Source organism: Equus quagga, unplaced genomic scaffold, assembly GCF_021613505.1.
Source record: "Equus quagga isolate Etosha38 unplaced genomic scaffold, UCLA_HA_Equagga_1.0 153_RagTag, whole genome shotgun sequence".
Lineage (NCBI taxonomy): Eukaryota > Metazoa > Chordata > Mammalia > Perissodactyla > Equidae > Equus > Equus quagga.
In genome coordinates this window covers 278,663-297,264 of record NW_025796915.1, presented here as the reverse complement: position 1 = coordinate 297,264, position 18,602 = coordinate 278,663, and the positions used below count along the sequence as shown (strand labels likewise).

General features: G+C 38.2%; 1 protein-coding gene across 8 annotated transcripts in view; it reads left to right on the top strand.

The window, feature by feature from the left end:
• Positions 1–18,602, top strand: part of LOC124233091 (S phase cyclin A-associated protein in the endoplasmic reticulum) — a 486,817-nt gene that overhangs the window by 309,357 nt on the left and 158,858 nt on the right. For all 8 annotated transcript variants that reach the window (XR_006886969.1, XM_046650197.1, XM_046650193.1 and 5 more), the window contains one exon: positions 10,051–10,166. Coding sequence is in view for 7 of the 8 variants with exons in the window: in XM_046650197.1 (XP_046506153.1) it covers positions 10,051–10,166 (116 nt within the window). In the remaining variant the exon portion in view is untranslated. The remainder of the gene's footprint in view (positions 1–10,050; positions 10,167–18,602) is intronic.

Sequence of the window (18,602 nt, the reverse complement as noted above, 5' to 3'; positions counted from 1 at the left end):
TCTTAGAATCTAGTTAGCTCTCATTTCCTTTTTTATTTACTTGTGATGGTCAGACTTGGCATTCCTTTCCATTCTCTGAGTCTGGATTATTTCAAGATTTTTTTTCCATTGCTAGTGAATGCTAGTATAAGAGAGCTCAGGATCCCTTCTCTAATGCTAAAAGTAATTTCACCTTGTCTTCAAAACAGTATTGAGCTAAATGCAATGTGGTATTCTAGATTTGATCCTGGAACAGAAAAAGGCCATCAGTGGAAAAACTAGGTGAGATCCAAATAAAGGCCACAGTTTAGTTAACAGTATAGTTTAATGTAATTTCTTAGTTTTGATAAATGTACCATGTTATGTCAGATAGTTACCATGAGGGAAAGCTGGATTAAGGCATACGACACTCTACTATTCTTGAAACTCTTTAGTAAATGTAAAATTATTTCAAAATTTTGTTTAAAAATTTTAAATAGTACCAAGTCCAAGATTTTACGAAATTGAGATATTTGGTGATGTGTGCCAAAAGTCAAGCACATTCTTAGAGCCACACACTAGATTTTCCCACAAAATTCTTTGTATAGATCCATCATCCACTCTGAAGTCATATAAACCTACATTCAATACCCAGTTCTGCCACTTACTAGCTGTAAAAACTTAAGCAAGTAACAACTCCTCTAAGACTAGTTTTCTTATCTGTATAATGAGATGATGATTCCTATCTCACAGAGTTGTGAGAGCTTATATGAGATAACAGCCCACGGCCTGCTACATGGTAAGTCCTTGAAATGTCACTCTCAGTTATCCCCCCAGGATGGCACTTTGAAAAAAGTAAAGTTTGCATTCCTACTCCCTCCTCAAGTTTGTTTTCACTCCTTAAAAGTGCTCTCCCCCTCCATTCTTAAGGACATAAATGTGTCTAGGTCACTACTTTCCTTGAGAACAGGGCAAAAAAATTAATGCCAAGATGAGTACAGCAGGACATAAGCAAAGATGGTTGGCAAAGACCCTGCAGTTGGCCTTGACATCTCTGGCCTCTCCCCTCTGGGCTCATCCCCTTCAGGAAGACCTAAGACCAGGGTATGCCTTGCCTTTCCTTCTCGGCATAGGCAAGAACCAGTAGCCTCTTGCACAGTTGCTAGTTTATTTGTACCCTTTGCTTGACTTTCCCAGGCAGAGGGGTGTTTCTCAGCCTTTTCTTTCTCATGATGGATTGATGAGTTTTCTCTAAAGAGAATTTCTGATGTTAGAACCCCAGAAAGTAGACTGTACTTTTATTCTTTGATTCAGCAACTATTTACTGAATACTTAATTTTTGCTAGATCCTGTATAAAGATAATCCCAGCTATTAGAGAGCTCACAGACCACTTTGTGATTAAGTAAATAGATAATCAGTATGATCTATTTACAATGAAATAATAGAAAAATCAGTCAAGAACTACAATTGCATTGATGGAGAGAGAGCAGAGTGCTTTAGGAATACTCCTCTCCCTTTCCTTGCCATCTCCATGGAGAAGAGCCTCTGAGCCCTAAGGTCCTGCTCCCTGGGAGCGCCTAGACCTGAAGGAATTTGTCCATGGTACCAGCTTTTGTTCATATCGCTCCCTTGCCCAAAATAGATTCTCCTTGGTCTCATGGTCCTGAGTTTCATTTGCCTCCCAACTTTAAAACATCCAGGATACTTAAGATGCAGGAACAAGGAAAACAAGGGCACTGTTGTGATAAGACTCCTCAAGTTCTGCTGTAAACCAGCAGGTAGCCTGAAAGTTGGGAAAGGTGAGAGAATAAAGGAGTTGCACAAGGAACCTTGTATGTAGGTCCTTGACTTTGGGTCCTTTGTCTTTTAATTTGATAGCACGATAACTCAGAAAAATGTTCACATTGACACCCATTGTGTCCTGAAGAACTAGTCAAAGGAACCATTTCCTTTATGTGCGTACAGCTCTTTGTACATCCCCTCATTGTAGCACTTATCTCACTACTGCGTTTATCTATTTTAAGTCTATCTCTCACAATGAGTGTGGGCCTGGCCCAGTGCCTGCCACCTGGCAACTTTGCAGAGCTTGAGGTTGAGGGAGATCAAAATAACTTTAGTGTTAGTTTTGTTGGATTGAAGTAATAAATTCTATATGCTAATCTTTGGTCGTTTCTCTCTTAACAGCTTAAAGAGAAAGAACAAGAGCACTCAGGTCTTGTGTCCTGCATTCATCCTTTAGTTCCTGCACCACCCCCTCTCACTCACCCTGCCCTCGTCTCACTTAGTCCAAACAGGTCAAAAATGGCACGATTCACCTCCCTTAGGGAGAGCCTTCCAAAGGGTCCAAGTTCTGATTAGCATCACAAAGGAACCGTTCCTCTCATCTTAAGAAAGCTTTTCTAGCCTCTCTCAGCCCCAGTTACCTCATTACCTAAGCCTTCAAACTGTACGTTGAGATTTTTCTCTTTTTGGCACCACATTCCTACAAATTTATAATTTCCTTGTGACATTCTTGACGCCAGAACCTGCATCCTTTCAAGTGTGTCTACAGCTGAAAAGCTGAGCCTAGACATTTCTGTAGATTATGGGAATATGAAAAAGACAACATTAGAAGGCTTAGGAGGGAAAACTTATAAAATAGAATAAAGAGTATCAGCTCATTAGGCTTACTTCCTTTAAGCTGACAATAACAGGTGAAGATAGTAGATGAGTAGAGATGATGTCCTTTAAGTGTTAGGAAAGTTTTTCATATGGGCAAACAACCATTAAAAAATTCACTCCAGGGGGCTGGCCCCATGGCCAAGTGGTTAAGTTTGCATGCTCTGCTTCGGCGGCCCAGGGTTTTGCTGGTTTGGATCCCGGGCATGGACATGTCACCACTCATCAGGCCATGCTGAGGTGGCATCCCACATAGCACAACCAGAGGCACTCACAACTAGAATATACAACTATGTACTGGGGGGGGGGGGGGGGGGGGGGTGAGGAAAGAAGGAGAAAAAGAAAAAAAAAAGAAGGAAGAAAAGGGGAGAAAAAAAGAAGATTGGCAACAGATGTTAGCTCAGGTGCTAATCTGGAAAAAAAAAATTACTTCAGGATCTTCTTATCTTTGTAAATTGCGCTGCTGAGTTCTAAATTTATGGACTTGCCAAAACCTACTTGTCTCTCTAAACAGGTCTTAAGGTGCCACCAGATGCTCAGAACAGATCTAGCCTATCCTGCTAATGAACATACAAACAGTTTTCCCCATCTGCCACTTCTGTCTAAAAGGCTAGAAAGGCCTCCTCTCTGATCACAAAGAACATAATTACTGTCTGTAGAGAAGTCAAGTACAAAGGCCACCAGCCTTTGCAGGCTACCAAAGATTAACAGCTGCCTCTCCTTTGATTGGGAGAGGTAATAACAGTTACTCTAGTTAATAATTGAATGGAGTCCCAGGCCATGTAATTCAGATTGAAGCTGTCATTTTTTGCTGGCCTTTAACTAAGCTGAGTTATTAGAATGGAGCTGCTAATCCTATTAGTCAGTTGTCAGTCTTGCAGTGGGACAGAGCAGAGGAAGGCAGAGCTATTAAGGTGTTATGCCAGGTACGTAAGTAAAGCCACACATTCATCTTTAGAGGTATTTCTTCCTCACTCAAATCAGAATGATAAAGCTCTTTATGAAAGTTCCAGTTTCATGTGTCTGAATACAGAGTATTTGGCAAAGGAGTAAAAGGAAAAAGGGAAAGTGCCTAGTTCACCATTCTAGATGAGATATTTTCACTCATTGAACAAACTTTGCTTGGTGCCTACAGTGTGGGCATCCTACGCTTGACCCTGATTTAGAATGCAAAGACAGGAGAGTTTAGGTTTTACAGTCTAGTACATGGGCACAAATAACTCTGGGATAATGTAGAAAGTGATGTGAAAATTAATAAAGGAAACCCCAACTAAAATTGGAGTCAGGAAGGCCTCTAGAGGGAGCTCTCATGCCCTACATTTGTTGTGCATCTCCCAAAGGGAAGGTATTTCTACTTTGCTACCCCAACAGGAGGAAGGAAGGTTTTCTTCTTGCCTAGCAGTGGAAAATGCCACAGCTCAGTCAATAAGAAACCATCGTCACCTGAACTTTCACTTTCCTCCAGTGAAACTTTCATTTTTCCTTTGCTAATGACTTCCTCGTCCCTCCCCCCTTTCTATAAAAGCCTTCCACTTGTGTAATTCCTCAGAGTATCTCTGTGCTTGCTAGAATAGGTGCTGCCCCATTCATGACTCATTTGATAAAGCCAATTACATCTTCAAATTTTCTCAGTTGAATTTTATTTTTTAACACTGATGAGGGCCACAAGACAAATACAGTTAAATACAGACACCTTTGACTTTAGTTGAAAGGGATCAGGAAAGGCTTCATGAAAGAAGCAACATTTGATCTGGGGCTTAAGGATTGAGAGCTAGCAAGTTAAGAAGGTGGCAGTTTGGATGAAGAAAATAATTTGGTTAAGCATTTTTAGCATACTTTAATTTTTTTTTTAGACATTGAGAGGGATAGGAACAAGTATAAGATGATGGATTTGAGGAGCATCCAGTCTCATTGTGGCGTTAAGATGTCCAGGAATATAAAGAGAGCAGTGTACAAGAAGTACTAGATGATTGGCACAAGAAGTTAGTATGATGGAAATAGAGAGGAAGAGGAAATGAGAGGCTCTCTGCATCCTTTAAATCTACCTGGATTGTGTGTGAAAGTGATTTCGTTTTTTTTTTTTTTTTGTACGTAGAGTGTTTAATGCCGCATGCTTAAGAAGGTAGTTTTTTCTTTTAATTTTAACATTTGGGCAGCTCATCATTGGGCTTGAGTTTCCCTTTCTGTCCTCCTGAGTGGAAAAAAAGTCATAGAATATCAGAGGATTGTTTCATCTCCCTTTAGATGAAGGGAGGAGAACCATTCATTTTCGTTGTGTTAGGCAATGGGATCCAGTGGGAGGGGTTTCTGCTTGTTATGCCCACAGCCTCTATATTGCGTTAATCTGTCATATCTCACAGGACATTTTTGCTGTCTGAGAAAAATCTTTTCATTTGTTCATCCTTGTTTTCAGTCACTCATCCATCAGATACTTACCATTCCTGTTCTGTGCCAGGAGTGGGGCTGCAGAGATGAATCAGCCACCACTCTTAAGGAGCTTGCAGACACAGAGAATGAGGTCCTGAGGCAGAGCAGAGATGATTGGATGAATAGGAGTTGATGTGGGACATGAAGGAGAAGTTACTGAACAATGTTTGCATCTGTCCATGCTCTATGGAAGAGAATTCAGAAGTGGCTTGTTGCAGCTCTAAACCAGAAGTGCAGATAACCAGAATCCTCCTTGATTCTAGGGGGATATTTGTGGGGTTTTTTATTTTGCAGTTGGTTTTGCTTTTGGTTTTATTTCCTTGGAAAGCTACAAATGATAAATTAAAGCTTCAATTTTCATTAATACCTTAGTAAAAAATCGGCTTTGAATGGCCTTTATCTTCCTGAAATTGGCTTATTTTTTCCTGCTTAATATCTGTTAGAGCCTGTGTCTTAAGTTTTTCAAGAGGTCACATCCATGTTGTTGGCACTGCATAAAAGGCTTTGAGTTTTGTTTTGTTTTGTTTTTAAGGCATTGATGTATACATTAAAGTGGTCTGCTTCTCCTCAGTCCTTTCCCCCTCCGCTTGTGCAGTGTTGAGCTAGTTGTCTCCCATTGTGGAAAGGTCTACAAGAACAGCAGTGACACTGCTCAGTTTCCCTGTGGACAGATTTCATCAGCTGGTGCATCTGCTTGGCTTGAGGTCTGATGTACTTTGTTTTTGAATCGAGAGATATCGTTATATAAAGGCTTTGCATTGAAATGGAGTATGAGTGGAGAGTATAGTTCCTTCCTTGGTGGTCATTAAGGTTGAGCATGTCCTTCAGTCTTAAAAACCGAATTTCATTCTTTGGTCCTGATGTTCAATTCCAGTGAAACACTATTCTACAGGCACATACAATGACAGAAATGGAGGATTTTATCCTGGATCATACCAGAGAAGTTACTGACTCTCTGTGTTTTCACAGTTAAAATCGTGTAAAAGTATCTTTGTTAGCCTTCTTTCTCAAAACTGTCACTCAACAACTACTGATCGAGCACTTTCTGAGTGCATTCCCCTCTGCTAAGTGTTGGGGATGTGGTGTTGAAACAGACATAGTCCCTGACCTCAGGAAGCTCTGAGTTTAGTGGGGATACAAAGATGAAAAGCTAGAGAGGATCATCCCTTCTAGGAAGGAACAGCATATGCAGTAGCACAGAGGCATGAAAGACCATGGGCCATAGGGGGAATTTGGTTGAGAGAAAGGCAGGAGCATGGCAGGGAAAGAGGTTGTTAGAGAGAGATCAGATTCTGAAGGATTGTGCTGAGGAATTTGGGCCTCATTCTGTAGACGGTGAAGTCATTCAAGTGTTTTAAGCAAAGAGAGACATGATCACTTTTACTCTTGAGAATATTATCCTCATTGTACATACAGGTATCCAGAGCAGGACTACTCAAAATGGAGTCCATGGGCCAGGGCCAGGCCACTGTCACTAGAGCATAGTGAGATAAATACACAAATCAAGAGTAAGTTTTAGCAAATTGACAGAGTAATTTTATGTCTGTTGCAGCTAATACTTTTAAATGTGGGCTCCTACTTAGTACATCTTTTTTTTTCTCATTTGCTCGTTATTTCATTTGTATTGTATTTCACAAAAGTATTGGTCTACAATGGAGTGAAAATGAAAAATGAAAAAATCTCTGACTTTTATCTTAGAATGTTTGGGAGCATTGCTCTAGGGAATGGGCTGGTGTGGGGTGAGGGTGGATCCAGAGGTACTCCTTAGGGCATTGCTGCAGTACTTCAAGCAAGAGACCTTGAGAGCCTGAACACTCTGAGGAGGCATGGATAGAAGAGGCAAAAGTTAAGACCTGTAACAGAAGTGGAATAACTGGAACTTGGAGCCAGAATCAGGATGAAAGCTGAAGAAGGAGGAGGAGTCTAGAAGGGCAGATATTCTTTTAAGAATCTGCTGAAAGTTGGACCCTTTCCCTATAAATTACAGTGGGCTTTTCCATCCCTGTGTCACAGAGATGTTTTGTTTATTTTTTAACATGGTTATGCCTTTTTAATATTATTAAATACTTTATAATTCCTATTTCTTTTGAGTGTAAGAAGAAAGGAGATGTATGTATGTATGTGTTTACTTGTCTGTCTTGACTCAGAATCCCTCTGCCATTTTCCCTAGGCTTCAGATGCTTCCATGGTACCACAGGCCTGGTTTTGGTAAAACTGCTGGTGGGATAACTAATCACTACCAAATTAAATTCCCAAAATATTCATACATACTATATGATCTCATTTATGTGAAAGTCTACAATAGACAAAACTAACCTATGGTGCTATAAATCAAATCAGTGGTTGCTTCATGGAGGAGGGATTGACTGTGAAAGGGGCATGAGGGAACTTTCTAGGGTGGTGGAAATATTTAGGTCTTGATAAGCATTCATCAGATTTAATTGAATGGTATACTTAAGATCTGAACCTTTCACCCAATTGTAAAGTATACCTCAGTTGTAAAAAAAAAAAAGCCAGTAAACATAAAGTATTCAACTCTGTTGATTATCAGGAAAAGGCAAATGAAAACCTCAATGAAATGCCAGTGCACACCTATTACAATGGCTAATGTTAAAAACAAATGGTAAAACCAAGTTTTGGTGTAAGTATGGAATAACTGAAATTACCACTGCACTGCAATGTGTACACAAATTGCTTTGAATACTTTTGAAAGCTGTTTGGTCACAATAAAACTGAACCTATGCATACTCTGTGACCTAGCAATTCCACTCTTAAGCATATACTGAACACAACTGCATGTCACATGTGCCCAAATACATGTACCAAAATGTTTAAAGCAGCATGGTCCAGAATTTCAAAGTGGAAACAACCCAAATGTCAGTCAGCAGTGAAACATTTAAATTGCAGTATATAATCAGATGAAGGAATATTATACAGCAAGGAAAATGAATGAACCACTGCTACAGGCAGCAATATGGATGGGATGAATTTAGGAAGAAAACCAATCAAGCAAGAAAAGCTAGATACTGTAAAAATTTTAAAGTATGGTTCTATTTTTATAGTACTGAAAAGTAGGCAAAAGAAATCTGATTTTAAAAGTCAGAATAGCCTTTACATTTGGGAAGGAAGTAGAGATAGTGGGATGGGCACCAGAGATATTATGGCATATTATAAAGCTTAATGTTTTAATTCTGGAGTTGTTACAAGGTGTATTCAGTTTTCCGTAATTCATCCAGCTATATAATTATGATTAGTGCATTTTTCTCTGTGTACGTTATGTGCTAATGCAAAAGTTATTATTTTCTAATTATATTGACATCCTAACATAAGGAGAAAGAATGGTAACAGCCTTATGGTTTTAAATAAATTACTGAACTGGGTTTCTCAATATTCTGATTGTTAATTCTATTGCAAAGAAACATTTTTTTCATTGATACCAAAATAAGTTACTAATTTTTAATCTTAAAAGTGTGAGTTCTTGTCTGAAATTCACAATGAACTTATTGTAGTCTCAAACTGTATTTTATTGTGTGCAAAGTGAGTAATTGAATGATTAAGGTATTACACTACCAAACTCCAGACATATTCTAGAGCCAAGAGTCTACATCAAGCAGGCAGAGCATTGTGGTTAGAACATCAGAAGGTTCAGGCAACCATGTTTCACAAAGCCTGTGTATAACTCATCTCTCTCTTCCATGCACCCTACCCCTCAAAAGAACACCTTAGTATTTCAAAGAAATTTCAAGGCTTGATGAACTGTAGAATGCTGTTAGAAGTGTAAGGTGGTGTTGTAATAGAGGAGTTGTGTATTAGTTTGCTGGGGCTGCCATAACAGTACCACAAACTGGGTAGCTTAAGCAACAGAAATTTATTTTCTCGTGGTTTTGGCGACTGGAAATCCAAGATCAAGATGTTAGCAGGTTTGGTTTTTCCTGAGACCTCTCAGTTTGGTTTATAAATGGCTGCCTTCTTGCTTTGTCTCCACACACCCTTTTCTCTATGCACATGCATCTGTGGTGTCACTTCCTCTTATAAGGACACCAGTCATATTGGATTAGGGACCACCCTAACAGCCGCATTGTAACTTAATCACATCTTTAAAGATCTTATCCTCAAATACAGTTCTGAGATACTAGGGATTGGGACTGCAACATAAGAATTTTGGGGGGACACAAACAGCCCATATAGATTGCTATCCTATTTTTTACATATATGATACAGTGATTCTGTGTATGCTTAAAAACTAATACAGTGTACCACAGAATCACTCTTGCCCTCTTCATGCCAGAAGAATGCAAAGAGCATGGAGAAGTTCCTTCCTAGAACAGTTGTAAACAGATCAGGAATTGTATAGAAATAATCATAGGCTGAGTTCTAAATGTTTACTTCATGTTCTCCCTAAAATAGCTGAAGTAGTAAAATATATATATATTTAGCTAAATGGTTAGATATTAGATTATCTTCTGTTACTGAAGAAATAAGTTCTAGGAGGAGAAATCTTTGTGGAAGTCCATTTGTCGTGTTAGGTGGTAATTAACATTACAGAATGATCTGGGTTCTTTACAGTATTGCTAAAAATTTCTGTATAAAATGATTTTTCCCTCTGCCTGAAGTGTGCCATCCCTTTCCTTTTTCTTTTATCTGTCTTAAAACCTCAACTTTCTCAGAGGAACCTATGCCAACCTCTTCCCCAATATATAGTTCGTTCGCCCATTTTTCTCATAGAGCATCTTTCCTTATTCTTCAAGGTACTTATCATAATTGAAGTTATTTTGTTTATAGTTATTTGATTAGTGTTGGTCTCATCCACTTATTTTAAGCTTCATGGGAGCAGCAACCGTGTCTTTTGTGTTCACCACTTTTCACCTACAGTTCCTAGCACTGAGTAAGCATTCAATAAATATTTGTAGAAGAATTAAATGTTTCATACTGCAACTAAATATTTCATTTGGTTATAATGTTATACCTGGGAAATTGGACTGATTTCTGTTTGTATTTCTGTCTAGAATGTGGCAGATCAGATTGCATTTCAAGTTGCTGGTGGATTAACAGCGCTTGAACACATTCTTCAAGTAGTGATCCCAGCCGCAAATTTGAACACAGTTTCACGAATTCCTCCTAAGTAAGTATAGTTTTTTAATTTGTCTTTCACGTTTCATTTGTGAGTCATTTCTGCCCTATGGTTTCCATATGGAGGACCACAAGAAAATTGTATGGATATTCAGGCTTGACTAGCAAAAGCTTACACTCCCCATTAGAGAAAAAACAGAGGTGCTCAACTTGACTTACAAAACTGAAATTGAGCCTAAAAGACCTTATAAAGGAAATCTTTTTGGTGTATGTCCTTCTCTAATCCTAAATCAAGAAGAATTGATGAACTCCTGAGAAATTCTAACTGCTTAGAGAAATGAACAGAAATGAATAGTAGTAACAGAAGCTAACTTTTTGTGTTATGTACAAAAAAGAAGTACATTAACAAAGGCCTGAGCTGTGAACTTTGAAGTCCCTAACATACAGAAGAGCAGTCTGAGGCAAGGACTGCTCTAGTCTAGAGTCCCAGCCAAATAGCTGGAAACTAAATTACAGTTTGGTTTTTAACTGCAAATTGCTCTTTGTCACAAGGATCCTGTGCAGGCTTTAGACCTAAGATCTGCTGTCCTGTTCTCGTAAGTCACCCTTTGGTACCTGGCCACCTGAGATGTAGTAACAAACAGCATTATTTCAGAAGTATTGTATTTCTCAGTTGTAAGATGCACAATTTCTGGATTTTTTGGAGACTCTTATTTACAGAGTTTAAATGAGAGGTTTTGATAAAAGTTTATTTCTATCACTGAGAAAACTTAAGTATTTAGTTAGCCCAAGAAGTGAGTGCTTCATTTGTCCATTAAATACCACAGGAAAAAAATTCCAAGAATATGTTATCTTTTTTCCTGGGAGACATTTCAGTAAAATAGAAATAGCACTGGCTTTGGAGTCACACGAACCTGGATTCCAGTTTTATCTCCAGTTACTAGCCAGGAGAATTTGGGCAAGTGCCTTAACCTTGTTGCATCTGTCTCCTCATTTGGTTAAACAGGGGTATCGTATTCACTTCACAGTGCTGCTGTGGGGATCAGCTGAAATAATGTATGTGAGAGTTCTTTGTAAAATTTAAAGTGTTATGTAAATATTAGGTGATGGTTTTTAAAGTAGTGCAGTCACGTGTCACTTGATAACGAGGATACATTCTGGGAAATGCATGATTAGAGGATTTCATCATTGTGCAAACATCATAGAGTGTACTTACACAAACCTCGGTGGTATAGCCTACTACACACCTGGACTATAATGGTACTAATCTTGTTGGACCACCATTGTGTATGCAGTCCATCGTTGACCAAAATGTCATTATGTGGCACATAACTGTAGTCTTGCCTGGTTTAAGACAGTATTGTCTATTTAACATGAGACATTTCTAAGTACAAACTCTGATACTGGAGTTAGTTTGAGTTCCTTTCCTCTACTGACAAAGAGATTATTGAAAGAAGGTATAGGTATCCTTTAAGTCAGGATTCTTTCTGTGGAGCAGAAAGCTCCACATCAGGCAGTTATAGCACTCATAGAGGGTTTTAACCCGGGAGAGTTGGTATTTCTTGCCAAAATGGACTTTATTGACAGTATGTTGCTTAGCATGTCATCATTACTCAGTGTGTGTTAGTTGGCAGTGAAGGAAAGACTGAAACACATAATAAATATTTCAGATAAGAAAGGAAATGGCATTTGATTCTTTGGGACAGTTCTTTGATAACTGTTAATTCATATTGTTTATCTTAAGTGCACCTATAGTTTTTCGTTTTATTTTTTTATTTTTTTAAAAGATTTTATTTTTTATTTTTCTCTCCAAAGCTCCCCAGTACATAGTTGTGTATTTTTAGTTGTGGGTCCTTCTAGTTGTGGCATGTGGGACGCCGCCTCAGCATGGCTTGATGAGCAATGCCATGTCTGCGCCCAGGATTCGAACTGGCGAGAAACCCTGGGCCGCCAAAGTGGAGCACCCGAACTTAACCACACGGCCACGGGGCCAACCCCTGTTTTTTTTCTTTTTTTGTGTGTTTTTTGTTTGTTTGTTTTCTGGTAGGCTTCAGCATGCATAACACTGAGCTCTGTGACTGGTAACCAAGATTAAATGCCTGTTTCCCAAAAGCTGCTTTTGTCATTGTGGCAAAGAGTATGTTCTGGTGCTTGTCTATACCTCTCATTTAGGGAACAGAAGAGGTTTCCACAGTTCCTAAAAAGACCTAAGCAAAAATTAGCACACCCACTTTGGAAAGGAGCCATGGAATCCTGAGAGTCCAGACCAGTGCTCCTCTGATGGCTACCAGCTGACGACAGTGCCAGGATTGAGTTTGTTTCTTCATCTCACCTTAGGCCAATAGATTTGTGTTTTCAACTGGACTGCTTACTGAGTGAGGCCAGCACTCAGAGCTGTGGGCATCTAGCATTGATTCTAAGATTCTTCTGTCTTGAGTACAAGACTACGTCTCAGAGCTAAAGGATTAAGGCTATGAGAATGTCATACTGCTTCCTTGGAGAGGGGCAAGAGAAGTTTCACAACTATGTTAGATTTAGATGGAGACTCAGAGCACACTGGTGGGCATGAGTCAGTGGCGTAATTCCAAAAGTATTCTTTCTCATATTTCTTCCAACCACTCTTCTGTACAAACCCCTGCCCTGGCCTTGGGCCTTCCATAGTCCTTGGGTATTCCTTTGTTCTCAGCCTGCCCACATCCTCCCCTTCCATCCCTGACGAGCTCTCACCCCTTGGCTCCATGAACCTTCTGCCACCTTAGCTCATTTTATTTTCTGCCTCCTGTGGCATTTCATGACTCTTACCTAGAGAGACTGGTTTTTTACTTTCCTGCATTAGTTAATTTTTCTCAGTAATAAACAACAGAGAATGAGAAGTTTCAGCCGCTCTCTGGTAACATTTACCATGTGGATCCTCTAGACAGTTACCGTGGAAACCTGATGTTGCACTGCCCCTGCAGCCCTGAGCTCTGTGAGTGGATAAACCAGCTCCTTGTTCTTCTTTTCTTACCACCCTGCCCATCTCACTTTTCATTCCACATGGTACCTCAGCAGTTGTCCTATAATTATTGCTAGGTAACTTCCTATGAATATTTGCTTCCAGCAGATACTTTTAAATGTGAAATTGGAAATTATACTCGCTTCTGAAAATTTAAATTTTTGAATTAATTTGAGTTGAATTAATTTATGAATCTTCAGTGGGTTGTTTTGCTTTTGTTAGAACCAGGGAAAGCCCATAAGACTACTTGAATTCTTTTCAAATTATCTTTGCAAGGACTTAGGATGTGGTATTCCAAAATAACCTTCTTAACAAATATGCTCCAATAAAATTGTTTTCAGTGCTAAGAAAGATCACCCTGAAAAAGGCAATTTTCATTTCATGTTCTATCTACTTTTGGGGTGACCCATGTTAGTCTGCTTCCTAACTTTATTGCAGAAAGAATAGTGCAAAAGAATAAATGGCATTATTCTAGCCCTTTCTTTGTTTTTAGGCTAATAAGAGTTGTTTAACGTAGCTTTTACTATTTGAAAGTAAATAGTGGTTTGTCATTTTCTTTTGGCATAAAGAATGCCCCATATTAGGTAAATAAGAAGGTGAATCTGCTGATACTAGAAGCTGTGGCCAAAATTTTGTGTTGTGTTTTTTAGTATATTTACACACTGGCAATGATAATAAAAGTGAAGAGTTGGCACTTTATTAAGGTACTATCTTGCCAAGCACTCCAATTGTTGTACTGCCATCTCCCCCAATATATTGTAATTCCTTGGGATCAGAGACCATAGTAAATACATTATTTGGAAATCATATGGTATCTTAATAAATATTTGAATATGTGAATGAATTCTATTTCCAATAAATGGAAGTAAAGCAGTAAAAGAGCACACTACACCAAATATTTGACTCTATGGACTTTAACTGTGATCACATCTCAGCCAAAAAGGTCCCTCCTGATTTTGTCCACTCTGTTGGCTAGACTTTAAGCAATATATATATTTTTTAATTCTATCTTTAAATTTCTTTGAATTTGTGAGTATGTCATGTATCTGTAACTGCTACTTATTCAAAAGGCCAAAGGGAATGCTAGAACTGTATTCTTGGTTGTTTGTCCTTATCACACTTTCAGAAACAGAGCACACTGGTGTGTATAAGATTGCCCCTATTTTAACCTGTGATGAAAAATAGATTTTTCCCACTGCTGTGGCCTTTATAAAGTATACCTATCTATTCATATCAAACAAATTAATTACATTGCTTTTTTTGCTTCTTTATAGTATACACATTTGTCTGTAATAAATCGGTCTTACTCAGGTAAAACAATAGTCACTGAATATAATAAAAATAAATAAATTCAGAATGATTTGAGGTAGAGCTTTGCTTACTAGGAAGATCATTTATAAGAAGATATCACACATTTATTCTCCAAAGTAAAATAATGTGAAACTTGTTACTTTTATGCAATTTATCCACTAGGCAATATTGCATTTACTCAATCCTTTGAGTTGGTGAGGAGACAGAATTTAACATTTATAGAATGCATCCTCGGTACCATTCACTAGGCTATATGCTTTGTGTGTATCACCTTATTTACTCCTCATTGTCACCAGCAGCCATGTATGTGACCCACTACCAGAATGAGGGTTGGGAGCAATCATGTTTGGGGCATGACAGCAACCTGAGAGAGCCATGATATCCCTTTTGAAAGAATGTTTATTCTTTTCAAATGGCAGACAGAATGTTCAGAGAGAATGTTGAGGTTTTATCCCTAAAGGCTTCTGTTCTCTTCTCTTGGTCTTGTGATAGTCACAGGGTAGAGACAGATGCAGTTCATCCTATAGTGGTAAAAAGATATCTTGTATTCCAGAAGCAGGTAGATGATCTAGGGCTTCCAATCCTGATACCTAGGGAAGCTGTTTTCTAGGGATTCCCTTCTTGGGAGCAGTTGTGTGCACACATGGACATGGGAATGGGATTGCCACATCTAAGAACCATTTGAAATAGTCCCTGTCCTTAGGGAACTTACAGTCATGGGAAATGAGATGGATCAAACTCTAAATATCATTAGTAGTATCCTACTGTATTGCCTTTGTTTAACAACCACTCTGGTGGTATACACAAAGTCTTCATAAAAGGAATGGTTTGCTACATATCCAATGTCTGCAAGCTTAGTTTCCTAAGATGCCTGGCCTCATGTGCTCTGTAGCTTTCTTCTTCTTCCAGTCTTTTTTTTTTTATTATTATGATTTTATTTTTCCTCTTTGGGGCTCATGTGCTGTTAAATCTTTGCCTTTCTTTTCAATTTGTAACACAATCCAGACCGTTAATTCAGTTTTCACCATAAGCTTCCTTTCATCTTACCCTTTCATCTCTTCTTGGCTTGCCATACTCACTTCATGTTCACCTCAGCTCCAGTCCTATTTGTTGTGTCCTCCTTTTTTTCTAGATGTTATGAAAATTTCATGTTCTACACATTGTATCAGTGCCTCCTCTATGCAGCCATATTTTATGCCATGTGATGCTTCCCTCAATGGCCATAGTTGATCAAATGAAGAATGGACATTTGACTTAAGAGCAGCGAATCCATAGACCAGCCAGCAATATGAGACTTAAAACCCAGCTTAAAATGTTAAAGTGGGCCAGTCAAGTTTCTCTTTCTGGAATTTGCAGTTGGAAAATTGTAAAACTCCAACTCATTTTGTGTATATGTATTTGAATTTGAAAAATCAAGTAGAGTAACTTCTGGGATAGCCGTTACAGGGCTACGTTCACTCCAAGTTTAGCAGGACTAACGAAGTCTATTAGGGAAAAAGGAGGAGACCAGAATTGCTTCATGAGAGAGAAGGGGGCTGGAAATGAGAGCGGGTCCAGTCCACAGAGCTGGCATTGTTTCTGCCTTCCTGAGGTCTGGGAGTTCATTTTCTCCTGGATTCATGTGAAAGTTCCCAATAGCCTTACAAATGCCTCTTTTTATTTGAAATATTTTGAGTGAGTTTCTGTCCCTCTCAACCAAAAGAGCCTGATACTTTTAAATCCAAATATTAAAATTTTTTAAACTCTAGATTGGGCTGAAAATATTTGACTGTGTTATAGAGCCTTCCTTGTGACCTCATAGTTGTTTTTCTAAATTCTTTCATATCAGGAAAGAATGAATGCCCACAGTTTAAAGTAGAAATACAGAGAGAAAGCATGCTCTACAAGCTCTCTAGGGTATAGTTTTGTATGAACATTAAATGTTTCTGCAAGCTGGGATTGGCTGAACTTTTCTTTTTTCTACGAACCCCAGTTTGGAGAATCTGTATAGAAAATTATGTACACTAAACTTACTGTTCGTGGATGCTAAGGTACACACACTTAAAGTAACATCAGAATCAAAGATAGGAAAGTGTATTATATATTGTTCTTCAAGAACAATATGTAAGTTCTATAAGAACAAACAACAGTACTACTCATATTCTTTATAGCTTTCAAGTGTTAAGTTTGTTGGGGGCCCTTGAGTCTGAGATTGGTTACCTCATCATTAACTTTATAATTAGAATTTACTTTGAATTTCAGTAACATTGTCTTATGTTTACAAACAACTGGAAAGTGTATTTCCTTAGACCCTGCTCTCTCAGACTTGATCATAGTGGGCCATAGTCTAACTTTTTAATAAAACAATAAGTTTTTTCATGAGGAACTTAATGATTTTACCAATTATTTTCTGAAATTAGGAACCAGTTGCCTATTTTGAAGATGAGGTTAAGATGTTTAGAAGGTGAGAAGATTGCAAGAACAGTTATCCCTCCCAACCACCTCAAATCCTGGCAGCATGATGCAGCTCAGAACATTAATCCTGCACTATAAGATAAAGCTTTATTATATTTTGAAGAACTGAATAATGTGCCTTTATTATTAGATTTAACAGTGCAATTTCAACTGCTAGGAGAAATATACAGCATTTGTAAAAGACAAATTATCCTTTTTTGTTAAATCATTTAATATTACAAAAGGAAGAAAAGTGTTGGCTTATATTATTTCAGGGCAAGCTTTTTTGGAATTGCAGTTTTGTTTCTCACAGGGAAACTAAGCAATATCTCCATATTGTTAAACATCTATCCCAAAGCAAGACTTACTCAAGAACCTGATACAAGTTTCAGAGCATTGCATCGTCTCTTATTCTCTCCCTCACCCAATAAGAAATGCAAAACTTCATTCTAGATGGACTTGTTGCTTTACCAGAAGTACACTGGTAGATGCTACATTCATATTTTCTGATAAAAGTAGCCCTTTTGAAACTTTTTTTTCTTAGCCCAGTCTACATTAAGGCATTTGCTTTCCATGTCGAAAGCTCTCAAGTGGTACTTTGTGGGTTCAACATTTTTCTTTACCTGTCTACTTAAGAAAAATTTTTAACTTGGACTATCATTGTTAAATCACTCCTGGGACATTACTCACAACTTATCTGAGGCTCTAACTTGCTTGCCATTTCCTTTACACTGATGCCTTCTCCAGGGAATTACTTTCATCAAGCCTAGCTATTGACTCAGAGATCAGGTTATTGCCTTACTGAAAATCAAAATCCATGTAAAACATTCTCTGCATTGATGTTTGCATTAATGTAAATATAAATCCCTCTCACTTTTTCAAATTGATGCAGTCCAGCAAAGATGGTTATAAAGCTACTAATTTCTATTAAGTGAATCCAATTTTCTTATTTAATTTCCTTTATAAAATCAGCAAGTATTTCTGTGGGGAAGGTGTTGATGTATTAGACAATTGATGTAGACCTTGTGGCCAAGTCCTTTGGTATTCTAGACATTGTAACAGCAGTCTTATTGAAAACACTCTGCAGCACTTTTTGTAACCTCTTTTCTCTTGTCACCTTCTGAGACTTGGATTCTTGAGAAACATCTACATAGGATGAAGATTATAATATCATGTTTTACAAATACTTACCACAGTCTAACATGTATTGTATTTTAGGCTGATATTTACTTATGTAAACATATTCACTTTCCCACTCAGTTCTCAAGCCAGAAATATCTGTATTTAGAATTAAAGAAAAGGGAATATAATGCATTAATGGATTAAAACTAAGTATAACTATAGAAGTATGCACCAAGTACAGAAATAGCACAAAGGATGGAGTAATTAACTGCAAGAGGAGGACAGAGTCTTTCCTGGAGGACATAATATCTGAACTGAGTTTTAAAGAATAGATTCAGAGTTTTCCAGATTAACATATCCTCCTAGGCAGAGAGCAGCATGTGCAAGATCATGGAAGCCTGAAATAATTGGATGTGCTTGGGGAGCTGTAAACATTTTGGGTGGTATTAGGACACAAATGTACTGAGGAGTGACATCAGCAACATGGCAGAGTGAGCTGTTCTCTTCGTCTCTCTTCCTCTGAGTTACAACTAAACAGAGATTCACTGACCAGCAGAGGAGAACCACACAGCACACCAAGATGCCTGAGAGACTCACACAGTTATACATCTGAAGGTGAAGGGACTA